The 13,015-nt window shown below is 43.6% G+C and overlaps 1 protein-coding gene across 5 annotated transcripts in view; it reads left to right on the top strand.

Moving 5' to 3' along the window:
- The window catches only part of NLGN4X (neuroligin 4 X-linked), a 223,921-nt gene that overhangs the window by 49,448 nt on the left and 161,458 nt on the right, over nucleotides 1–13,015 (top strand). For all 5 annotated transcript variants that reach the window (XM_078390362.1, XM_078390361.1, XM_020786979.3 and 2 more), the window contains exon 2: nucleotides 8,848–9,737. In XM_078390362.1, coding sequence (XP_078246488.1) covers nucleotides 9,266–9,737 — 472 coding nt within the window. In that variant the 5' untranslated portion in view covers nucleotides 8,848–9,265. The remainder of the gene's footprint in view (nucleotides 1–8,847; nucleotides 9,738–13,015) is intronic.

Raw genomic sequence — 13,015 nt, 5'->3', positions numbered from 1 at the left:
CCCTAGTGTAAAGAACACAGTGGGCTACATTTACAATTTGTAGGTGTTGCCTTTTTTCCTCTTCTGTTGCTTCTCAAGGAGTGAGGGTAGCAAGGACAAGCATAGGAGGCAAGATGGGTCCTAGCGATGTGAAAAATCTCTCACTAAAATCCTTGTGTTTGTTGATTTAGGCTCACTTGACACAACAAGACATCTCAGTGAAGAACATACAATTCCTGCAGGTTTCATTGCCTCCAGTGCAGGAATGAGACAATGAATGCTTTTTCCCTTGAGGTTCCTGCAGTAATGTACAAAATGTTTCTGCTTCTCCTGTCCACTAGTTTTTGCCAAATGTTGAATTCAAAAGCTTTTTTTTTTCCTGACTCAGGTATGTCCCAGATCAAATTGCTAACCTGCTGGGGACAGTCTCGGGATCTACCACAAAGATTCAGCATTCAAAAAGGACACTCACATAACATGTACAAGAAGTTCAGAAGGACTGGCTGATTAATCAAAAAGACCCAGACAACCCATTGGATGCTTCTGACTTTTAAAAGTTGATGCAACAATATAGCAGCTAGCACAGTTTTATTCTGTTTGCATTATTTGAAATGAATAAGGCTTGCTGGTTGATTTCAGTGGGTCTACTATTGGTGAAACTAACGCTAAATGCAATTTTCTAACTTCTAACCATGTGCCATCAACACAATTCTGATTTAGGGCAACCCTTTTCAGGGTTTCCTGGGCAGAATGTCCTCAGAACTGGTTCCCCATTCCCTTCTTCTGGGGACACTGGGAGTGTTCAGCTTGCCTATGGCCGCACAGGATGACTCTTCTCCCTGGAGGCACAGTGGGGATTCAAAATCTCAACCTTTGACTCCGCAGTCAGATACCTAAACCACTGAGCCTTCCTAGTTTTATTCATGAGAGGAACTTGTGTATAAGAATATGCTGCATTTTTTCACTAAGGTTAGACCTGCACTGAGAGTGACTGTAACTGACACCATGATTCTCACAAAGAGGCTCTAGTGTTTCTGTTTTCCTCTGAGTAAAAACAAAATTAAAAAAAATCCTTCAGTTACATACGCCATTGTTTCTTTCTTGTCAGCATACATAAAAATCATGGAGGAATTCCACACATTGGTCTGAGTCTCATTTTTGTGGAGAACTAAGTTAACGATGTAAGCAGTGTCCCATGATAAAAATAGGACATTTCCTCAGGGCAAACAAAGGATCTAGATCAACAGCGCTGGGTATTTATTTTCTTCAAAGAAATTTACAGAGATATCTCCATTTGGTTGAATATTTGAGACCTGATGTGGAAAATAATTTCATGATCAGGAACTTGCATGGGTGCTTCTGTGTTGTTGCCGGAATAATGTAGCCATGACAACATTATCTGATGTATCCCTCGCCATCAAGCAAATAATAAATCATATTGTTTTGCTTTGTTTTTAATGTAAGTGTTACATACAGCACTGATGTTACCTGTCTGTCATGGGTTTGGAGGGAAAGTTCCATCCTATGGGGAGTGGAAGGCGGGACATCAGGAGGAGGGGCTGTACTGTATAAATATGTGATGCCTGTGTGGTGAGAGGAGATGCTGGAGGAGACACTGAGAGATGCTGAGAGACACTGGGTTGTGACGAAGCAGCAGCTGGGAAGAAGAAGCTGTTGTGGGAGTCTGTGTGTCAGACAGGGTACTACTGTGTGTCAGAGTACCAACCTGATAGGTTCAGGTGTCTGTTGGTTAGCCAGAACTGATAGGTTCAGGGTCTGTGCTTTAAGTTAAGGTTCTGTGTGAACCAAACTGTATGCTTGTATGGGTGAAACCAAGCCACGTTACTTTATCTATTCACCTGATTGTTTTATTTACCCTGTTTGTATTTAAAATAAACCTTATTCTTTTTATTGTTTAAAAATCCATCCCTGGTCTGTGTGACTTCTTACAGGGAATGGTTGGTGGCAGCTTAGTGTAACTGTGTGACATATCCCGGTAGGTCTGGGTTTGTCACATTGATTGGTGTCCAGCGTGTGGGATACGACTGGTCCAGTTGTCCAGCGGTCCAGCAAAGCCTTGGCAAGTGTGCCCAGAGCAAGGGGGGTCTAGTCAGGGACAGTCTGAGGCGCGTAGGTAATCTTCTAGGTGTACCTCACGGGGAGGTGCGCTAGTAGAAGAACGTGCCAACTGGGGAGACTTAGATTAAGGTGCTCTGAGGCAGCCTAGTTTTGGCGGGAAAAAGCTGAGGCAAAACTGCGTAGTAACAGTGAGCTAGCTTGCCAGCTGAGAGGCCCAGCAGAGGGGGGTAGGCTCTGACTCGATACTGTTGCAAGTAGTGCTGAAGAACAGCAGCAATCTCTAGGGAGAGCTGGTTCTGAGGCAAGAAGGAAAAAAGTGGTCGTTTTATTTTGAGGCTTGACTTTTTAAAGCAGCCTGTTCTGAGGGGGGATTATGCCCTTGACTCGAAGCCAGATGGCCGATATGAGTGAAGTGAAAGACCCCCAGATTGACCAAGGTTCTGAGGATGAATTTGGCTCAGTGCAGGGTGACAGCACAGGAGAGCAGAACCCAGAACTTAGAAAATTGCTCATAGCCCAACAGCATGAACTGAGGATGAGGCAATTTGAAATGGAGGAAAGGGAAAGAGAGGAAAGGGAAAGAGAGAAACAGCGGCAATTTGAATTGGCATTGGAGAGAGAGAAAATGGCGTTTGAATTAAAAAAACTGGAGCTGATGAATCAGAACAATAATAATAATAGGGATTCTGAGGGAGGCCAACTGTCTAAGGCTGACCTGAAGAAATTCCCTGTGTACCACAAGGGAGATTGTCCTGAGGTGTTCTTTTCCTTAGTGGAAAGAGCGTTTGTGGACTTCTCAGTGAGGGAAACTGAGAAGATGACCATCATGCGATCTTTAATCAGTGGTAGCCTGGCTGAGGTTTATGCCGAGATGCCTGAGGAACTGATGAAAGATTTTGCAGAGTTTAAAAAACTGGTGTTTGCCAGACATGGGATAAATGCAGAGCAGCTGAGACAAAGATTCAGGTCCCTAACCAAGAAGCCAGAGCAGACTTTTACCCAAGTGGGGGCCCAATTGGTGAGGCTGCTTGAGAAATGGCTATCGCAGGAGGGGACAGAGACCTATGAACAGCTTAAAGATTTGATAGCGCTGGAACAGTTCTATTCAGTCCTGCATGGGGAATTGAAATTCCAGGTGAGGGAGAGGAAACCGAAATCTGTGGCAGCAGCCGCAGAGATCGCAGATTTTATTTCCCAAATAAGAAAGCCCTTGGGTGAGGGGAAATCTGTGGGTAAACCCAAAGAAACCTACAGCAAGTACTCTCAGGGACCAGGGAAAAACCAGCAAGGGGGAGGGGCCCATGGTGAAGGGAAGCCCTCAGACATGAAACAAAGACCTCAGATTTTGGAGGGAAAACCAAAACAAGATGAGAGAGAATCAAAATACACCAGAAAATGTTATTTCTGTCAGGGAAAGGGTCATCTAATCTCAGAGTGTGAGAAATTGAAGCAGCTAAAAGGAATGGTGCCTCAGGAGTCTAGTGGGACCAAGCCAAAAGCTGTGTTCTGTGTCCAGAAAGAGCAAGGCTCAGTGTCACAGAGGGAGCCTGTTGCCATGACTACTCAGTCTGGAACAGCTACCTCTGCTGATCAGGCTGAGGAAAATGGTCCTCTTATAGAGGTAAAGCGCTGCTTGCTGATAAAAACAGATTCTCAGTTGTTTGAGACAGCAGGAGTGGACGTAGGAATACTTGACCGTCAGTATAGGGGGCTGCGGGACACTTGTTCCCAGGTAACCCTGTGCCATCCAGATATTATTCCTCGGGAGTTTATAATCCCAAATGAGACCATGAAGGTGGCAGGGATTGAGGGGCAGGTAATCTCTCTGCCAGTAGCTGAGGTACCTGTCAATTTTCAAGGCTGGAGGGGCGTTTGGCGGCTAGCGATTTCATCGACTCTGCCAGCAGCCGTGCTCGTGGGAAATGACCTGGCTGAACATGTGAAACGGGTGCTAGTGATTACACGTTCACAAGCCACCACGGGGACAGTTCAGGGGGGTAATGATGAGCCAGAGACGGAAGCAGAGGGGAGTTCAGAAGCTGTGGTGGAAACCTTAACCACAGACAGCAGATTTGGACAGGAGCAAAAGGCAGACGCCACTCTCCAAAAGTGTTTTGAACAGGTGACTGACGCCCAGCTAACACCTGAAACCCCAGTGAAATTTCTGGAGAAAAAGGGGATTTTATATAGAGAGACCCTGAGGAATATCTCAAAAGGGGGAGATGGGATCAGAAGTCAGCTGGTGGTGCCTGAAAAGTATCGCCCCATGATCTTACAAAGGGGTCACTCTGACATGTCTGCTGCACACTTAGGGGTGAAAGGGCCCCTTGACTTGATCAAACAAAATTGGGAGCAGATCACCCAGGATGACCCACAAGACGTTGTGACTTACATAGACACCTTGATGAATGACCTAAGGAGAAATCTAGAGCTGGCAGCAGAAAACCTGCAAGCTCAGAAGGTCAGACAGAAAACATGGTATGACCACAAAGCTAGAGAGAGGCACTTTGACCCAGGGGAGGAAGTGCTTTGGCTTAGGCCCTGCAGAGAGAATAAACTGCAGCTCAAATGGGCAGGACCATATAGGGTCATTTCCAAGATGTCAGACCTGAACTACCTAATAGAGCAGGAGGAGAACCACGCAAGGAGGGTGGTTCATGTGAATGCCCTAAAACCCTACTACAGAGGGGAACAGAGGGTTTTATTCGCGATAAAAGCAGCTGAGAGTGAGGAAGCTGAATTACCCTTCTGGGAGGGTAGAGGGGAAGTAAAATACAACCCAGAGGAGGTAAAGATCAGTCCTGCACTCACCCAAGACCAGCAGCAAGAACTAAAAATGCTGCTTAGTAAATATCAACAGGTGTTTTCCAACAAGCCGGGGATAGTGAAGGGAGTGATGCATCGGATCCACACAGGGGATGCACCCCCGCAGGCAGTATCCCCATACCGAGTAACGGGACCCTATAGGGACAAGGTGCGGAAGGAGCTGGACGAAATGCTGAGGGAGAACATAATCGTCCCCTCTTCTAGTCCTTGGTCCTCTCCGATAGTCCTTGTGGACAAGCCTGATGGGAGCATTAGGTTTTGTGTCGATTACAGGAAATTAAACCGTGTAACCACTCCTGATGCCTACCCAATGCCCAGGCTAGACAACCTGATTGAAACCATAGGGGGTTGTCGGTTCATCTCATCATTGGACCTGGTAAAGGGATATTGGCAATTAAGAATTGATCCCAGGGATCAAGAAAAAACTGCCTTTTGCAGCCCTTTTGGTCTCTATGAGTTTCGAGTCCTGAGCTTTGGTCTCAGAAATGCACCAGCCACATTCCAAAGGCTGATGGACCAGACCTTGGCAGGGCTCAGTGACTTTACAGTGGCCTACATTGACGACATAGGGATCTTCAGTAATACCTGGGAAGATCACCTGATACACCTGGAGTTAGTGCTGCAGAGGTTAAGTGCAGCAGGGCTAACAGTAAAGGCCAGCAAGTGTCAGCTGGGTAGCCCAGAAATAAAATACTTGGGTCACATGGTAGGGGGAGGAATGATAAAACCCCTGGAGGCCAAAATAGAAGCTGTTCGTGATTGGCCTAGACCCAACACCAAGAAAAAGGTCAAATCATTTCTTGGGTTGGTGGGCTACTACAGAAAATTCATCCCGAGGTTTAGCGAGATTGCGGCTCCGCTGACCGATCTGACGAGGAAGAAGGCTGATGACCGCATCCCGTGGACCAGCGACTGTGAGGCGGCGTTCCAGAGGTTGAAGGAGGCGTTAATCAACTATCCTGTCCTGCGTGCTCCAGACTTCGACCGGGAGTTCATCATCTACACCGATGCGTCTAACAGCGGGGTAGGAGCAGTTCTGTGCCAGGAGGATGAGAATGGTGACCAGCATCCAGTGTCCTACCTGAGTAGGAAACTTCAAAAAGGTGAGAGACATTTGGCAACCGTGGAGAAGGAGTGTTTGGCCATAGTCTACGCGATCCAGAAGGCCAAGCCTTACATCTGGGGAAGACATTTTATTCTGTGTACTGACCATTCACCATTGCAATGGTTAAAGACAATGAAAACCCACAATAGCAAACTTATGAGGTGGGCTTTAAACCTACAGGACTATGACTTTGAAGTGAAGGTGGTCAGAGGGTCAGTGAACTGTGTTGCTGACGCCTTATCAAGAAGACCTGAAGATTGAAGACGGCGAAAGAACATGGACTATGTGTATATAATGATGAAAAAGTTAAATGTACCTGGTTTTGAATTTGGTTTGTATGAATAAAGGTAAATTGATGTAATGTATATGGTAAATGTTTAAATGCCTATTTGCTATGGTTTAACTTAGAATGTAAGTATAAGTAAGTATAATATGGTATGTATAACTGTTGTTGTGTAATTTTATTCAGGTTGTTTTTTGGTGAAAAGCACCTTAGCTTTCCCCCTACAAAACAACTTATAAAGAGGGGAGGTGTTACATACAGCACTGATGTTACCTGTCTGTCATGGGTTTGGAGGGAAAGTTCCATCCTATGGGGAGTGGAAGGCGGGACATCAGGAGGAGGGGCTGTACTGTATAAATATGTGATGCCTGTGTGGTGAGAGGAGATGCTGGAGGAGACACTGAGAGATGCTGAGAGACACTGGGTTGTGACGAAGCAGCAGCTGGGAAGAAGAAGCTGTTGTGGGAGTCTGTGTGTCAGACAGGGTACTACTGTGTGTCAGAGTACCAACCTGATAGGTTCAGGTGTCTGTTGGTTAGCCAGAACTGATAGGTTCAGGGTCTGTGCTTTAAGTTAAGGTTCTGTGTGAACCAAACTGTATGCTTGTATGGGTGAAACCAAGCCACGTTACTTTATCTATTCACCTGATTGTTTTATTTACCCTGTTTGTATTTAAAATAAACCTTATTCTTTTTATTGTTTAAAAATCCATCCCTGGTCTGTGTGACTTCTTACAGGGAATGGTTGGTGGCAGCTTAGTGTAACTGTGTGACATATCCCGGTAGGTCTGGGTTTGTCACAGTAAGTATCCATACTTTCCATTCCAAAAGGAAGTATATTGAAACATAACCCGTAAGAGAAGTCACTAGATGTTGGCTGAGGCTGTATTGGAGAACCGAAGATGTCTGTGTAAAAGGTCCTTGCAGTGTAAAAGAGCTCTGGCCAGTGTTAGCCTAGAATTCCCAACCAGATCTTTTTGATTTATGCCAGACTACAATTCCTATCACCCTATAGAAGTATTTCCAGTGGATAATAGGAAGTTCAGACATAGTTAGATAACAATGTAAGCAATGTTGTAATTAAAAATAGGATGCTTCTTGGAATGACAAATTGTGTTGGGTAACATCCAGATGGACGGATTTTAACTTGTGGTCTTTGACGTCTGGAGAATGTCAGATTGAAGAAGGGTGGTGTAAACCAAGGTCCCCAACCCCTGGTCTGTGGCCCGGTGCTGGTCCATGGGCTTTGCAGGACCGGATCGTGGAGACAGATCTCCCGCCATCCCCGCACACACACATGGTGGGTGTGGCGTGCTCACACACATGCACGTTTGCGGGTGGGCAGGTTGCATTCATGGGCAGGCGTGGTGTACTCGTGCACCTCACTCACCCACTAATGTTCCACACCCACCCATGAACATGCCATGCACCTCCCTGCACATGGACCCTACCCACCAAACGGTCCATGGTTCTGAAAAGGTTGGGGACCACCGGTGTAAACGATAGCAAATTAAATTATCCAGTGGGGGGGTGAAGTATAAGGCAGTTTTATGTGCTTGAGTTAACAAAAAAGACAGCAGGTAAGCTTTAGGAATGTATGCACTCTTTTTCCAGAAATACCCACTCTTCATTTAATTTTATTAGTTTAAAATATTTTTCACTCATTTTTGTCCTTAAAAGGACCCAAGTCAGGTAAACCTTCTAAACTCTTGAAAGAGAAACAAGCATGAGCTTGATGAATCATGGCAAGAAAGATGTAGTACATTTTCACCTATATCCATGTAACTACAAATGACCCAATAATATGCTGAAGAAAGCTTGTTTCAATATGTACAGTCTAACCAATGAGAGCCTTCTGTTTGCATGACACAGGCAGAAGAGAGAAGCATAGTGAACATGAGAGACAAAAGCAAGAAAAAGTCCAAGTGTGATGAAACAGGGAGATGAACAGGCATCAGGAGTAACTTGGATTCAGATTCTCCCTCAGCCATGAAACTACTTGACTAACCTTGTGTTAATTTTGTATAATTTAGACTACCTCAGAGTGTTGTGAATTTAAGTTGTGTGTGTGTGTCTGTGTGTGTCTGTGTTTGTGTCTGTGTGTGTTTGCGCGCGTGCATACATGCACATCTTTTCCCGAGCTTCTTACAGGCAGTGGTATAAATAAATAACACATTAGTGATCCTTCCGCTCAATTTCTTTGCAATTTTTCTTCAAGCAACTGAGTTTTTGAATTTTATTCCACACATGCACAGATGGCAGTCAGTTCTGAAGGAAATGTAAAGGTGCTGAGAAATGAAATATGCTGTGCTGCTGCCTGGTGAAGAGAGTAATTTCCATTTAGTGCCGTCTTACTGGAGCATGTTGTCTCTCCAGCATATCTGACACACTGATCGGTACGCGTGGCAGTTTTCTCTAACCTTATATGGATATACACTGTGCACCCTGCACTGTGATATTAATCTCACAGAAATGAAAAAATAATCATATTATTAATAATAAAAACAAGTTGGAAAACACGTTGAGAATGTAATCAGGTAGCACATGTGTGCTAAATCTCTTACTTTCTTTCACAGGTTTATCCACCATGTTGGAGCTAACTGGAAGGAGTCACCGTGCCAATATAGAAGTGTAAACACCAACCATCTTGCCATATCTTCTTCTTGGATATCGACAACAGTGTTAAAAGAGCAGCAGAGTTGAGGGATGGGCTTCATGCACAAGGACTCTCTTGCTTTTCGCATCTCTGGGATTGGTCTCTGGTCAGGCTGCTGAGGCACAAACCGCACTATTCGGGGCTTTTTCCCACCTGAGCAAGATCACCTTGTGCCCCTAATTCAATTCTACTTGGCAAATTACTCCTTTTCCCCTTCCCCTCTTTGCACCCACTTTCTCTTCGTGTCTGTGTGTGCATTTTCCTCACCTTCTTTCCCAGCTAATTTGATTTGGTATCTGAGTGGGGAAGACAGAGGCCTCCTAATGTCGATGTAAACCATGTCAAGGCCAATGGGACTCTTATGGCTGCCTTTGATCTTTACACCTGTTTGTGTCATGTTGAATTCTAATTTCCTCCTGTGGATAACTGCTCTAGCGATTCGGTTCACGCTGATCGATGGGCAAGCACAATATCCCGTTGTCACCACGAATTATGGCAAAATCCGTGGGGTTCGAACACCCTTGCCTAACGAAATCCTGGGTCCTGTGGAACAATACTTGGGAGTCCCTTATGCCTCTCCTCCAACAGGAGAGCGACGTTTCCAGCCTCCAGAGCCTCCTTCTTCTTGGACTGGAATACGGAATGCCACACAGTTTGCTGCTGTCTGCCCTCAATATCTGGATGAGAGATCGCTGCTCAATGACATGCTACCCGTTTGGTTTACTGCCAACTTGGATACTGTGATGACATATGTGCAAGATCAAAATGAAGACTGCCTTTACCTGAATATCTACGTGCCCACTGAGGATGGTAAGTATATTATTTGGCCTTGAGCTGGCCAACTAGCCTGCTTGCCAGAACGTAGTGAGACTAGGTATCTACTGTAGGCAATGGGACATCACCTTGTGTCAGGGTAGAGCAGTAAAAATTCTTCTTGGTTCTCAGTGATTAAAATGTGATTTAAAACAATATGGTTTTTGCATTAGGGCTATTGTGTAGCAGGAGATTTGCTACCAGAATCCATTTCTCTTTTCAGAGGGAGGCCATATTCACATTAATTCCCATTACAAGGATTGTTCATAGAGGAAAAGTCAACCAAACAGTCAACAAGGGAACAAACAACCCAAAGCTTTGAAACACCCAAATAATGAGAAACAATTTCATTTTACCATATTCAATTGTTCCAAATATGGGTGGACTTTATAGATCTTCCAACAGGAGTATGTATATATAATCTTATTCAGTGGAAGGTTTTCAAAAATTAATTAATTTTGTCAGAACCAGCTGTACTTTAACTTGCTTTTTAGATCTTTTAATATGCATTTTTGCAGCGCAAAAATCTTATGCTTTTTGGAATGGTCACTATTTAATTAATATTGTATGCCATTCTTCATCCTGGTGGTTAATTAATAGCAGTGACAAAGTAAACAAAAATTACCATCATTTGATTCCAATACAAATGTTCCCCTGTAATAGTTGCTCTGGCGATCTGTTCACACATTTTATTGCAATTTCTTGTTCTAGCAGCATGCCTTTTTCCAGTGTCCATAACATTTTAAATTATCTTTTTTCTGTAATATATTCATCTGGTGTTTTGCTCTGTTTTTCTCCATTGAGATATTGATTTCTGAACTGAAGATAATGTCTAATAAGGTAAATAACTTGATGGCTGTACTTCACAGAATAATGGAGAATTATACCCTGAATGATATTGGTGAATGACTCACAGCAGACTATTTTTGGTTAGCTTCTGATTAATAGAACATTCTAATCTGTCTCAGTCCAGATATATTATGTAGGCAAGCAAGACTGATGATCAGAAGTGCTTCGTTTTAAATGGCTAGGTGCTGAAATGTGGGGTAATCTGATTGCTTTTCCTTTTTGGGTTCAAGATACCATTGTTTACCATCTGCATTGTTGTTGGTTTACTAATTTCTCATTCCACATGTGGAAATTTAGTGTGGAAATTTAATAAATTAATAACAGCAGCAGTAACAACATAAAAGATATATACAAGACAGGTTGTGCTCCCTCACCATGCTGAAGTGGACAGTGCCATAATCTCCTCTGGGCTACCACCTCCTGTTTCTCCTGATGCACTGGAGAAACAGTTACAGTATTTGCTTAAAGAGGAGATCCTCCTTTAATTCATACACTCAATGGCTTACTCTTCCACAGCCCTTCTGCTTGCTCAGTTTCATTCTTTTTCTGGGAGCAACTTGTGTGCTAGGGAGCTTGTGATACCTGGACCACTGGTAACTTCAGGGCAATGTCAAGGAAAACTTTGGTTTAAAGTGAATGATCTGGCCATATTGGAGCAAGCCTCTCCAGATGTTGGACTGCATCTTCCATCAGACCTAGCCAACATGTCCAGTGGTGAAGGGTTACTGAAGTTGCAGTCCCAAAACAAGAGCAGGAGCCCCTGTTGTCCACAAATGCTGCACCATACTGAGTGCTGAAAGAGGTTTAGATATATAAATATTATTTTTAGAAAGGGTATCAACATATTTGGTCCTGTAGATTTTATTCTGAACTTAATACACCACAACTTCAAAACATTTTCTGTTTGGAAACCACATGATTTAGGTAAATGCCTTGTTATAACTCATAGCTGGCTCATCTCTATAGTGGTGTGTATGTGATGCTCTCCTTCAATTTAGGGGTGAGGTAACCACTGATTCAATATGTCTCATCGTGCCTATTTACAAAACAAGTGGTTTCTACTTGAATAGGAGCAAACATTAAGCCAGGAGAAGGAAAGATTTAAAAAGTGGTATTGAAAGTGATAAAACTGATATTTGGATACTTCTTCTTTTTTTCCATTTATTTGCCTTGCAATGGGTTGGTGAGAGATTTATTCATTCTTAGTAACTTGAGATCTCTGAGCTAAGCTCTTTTGAAAGGTAATAAACATGGCCTGCTATGCTTCCATTTTAAAGAGCTGCATGCTAATTCAAGAGATTAATTCAAATAACTACGGCATCAGTATACTGAAAGCATACAGTATAACACCAACCGCTTCTCTTTTTTGTGTGTACACCTATTCCTGATGAAAATGCCCTGAATTGCATAATTGCATAATGCTCTTCTAACTGAGTTAATAAAAATCTTTCCCCCCTCCCTTCCATATCATACTTTGAATGATGACTACATTGTTGGAATAATTGCATTTACTTAAGTAACCAACAGAGGGCTCTTAAAACGTGGATGTTCAGATAGTGCCTGGGAAATGTGGAAGGCTTTCTATGCCAATGATTTCCCAAATTGCAGTAGAAATCCCTTTCTTGTAGTTTGAGGTTGTAGTTCTCTTTCTTTGGCTAGGGCATGACAGAGACATTAATGGAAGGGGGGCTGCTGGCTATTTGCTTTGTGAGTTTCTTTGAACTGCTGACTAAGTTGTAATTCATTCTGTACCACATTCAGCACATATAGGGGGACAAGTGCTACTGGAGAAGCCTTAAGAATAAGACTTGTAGGAAGAGGATGAACTGCTGATAAGCAGATAAATGATGTAAAAGCTTTCAGTCTGGGCGTGTTTTGGACTAGGAACATGTCTTATGTACAGTACGCTACAGTTTAATTGCCTTTCTGCTGTGATTTATGCTTCCATGTCTTGCAATATTCTTGGAACACAAACGATATCCAATTTATTTCCTCCTTTATTTATTTATTAGCAGTGAAAATTTCTTTTGTTTCAGTCTGGGTAGATTAATATGAGATCAGTATGATTTTGGTTTTGATGTCCTTCTTGGCCTGTCTTGCCTAATTAAGTCTGATCTTTTAAGCCAGTGGTTCTCAAACATTTCGGACTCATGGCTCCCTTGATCAGCTGGCCACTGGCCACGGCTCCCATTGCTTGGAGGGGCCATCAGGGGTCTCACTTCCACCAGGGGGAGGATCTTGATACCCCTCCCCAGCCATGCCATCTTCCTGCTCTTGAATATCACTGAGGGGCCACCTCCTTCCAGGTTCTGACACAGGAAACTCATAAGCCCATATGCAAGCACCTCCACCAGGAACCATAGAGATGGGGCAAGGAGAGGCAGGCATATGGCCTTCACTTCTGGATCCTGTTTAACATAGAGTTA

The sequence above is a fragment of the Pogona vitticeps genome, chromosome 3, assembly GCF_051106095.1.
Source record: "Pogona vitticeps strain Pit_001003342236 chromosome 3, PviZW2.1, whole genome shotgun sequence".
Lineage (NCBI taxonomy): Eukaryota > Metazoa > Chordata > Lepidosauria > Squamata > Agamidae > Pogona > Pogona vitticeps.
This window is presented reverse-complemented; position numbering and strand designations above follow the sequence as displayed.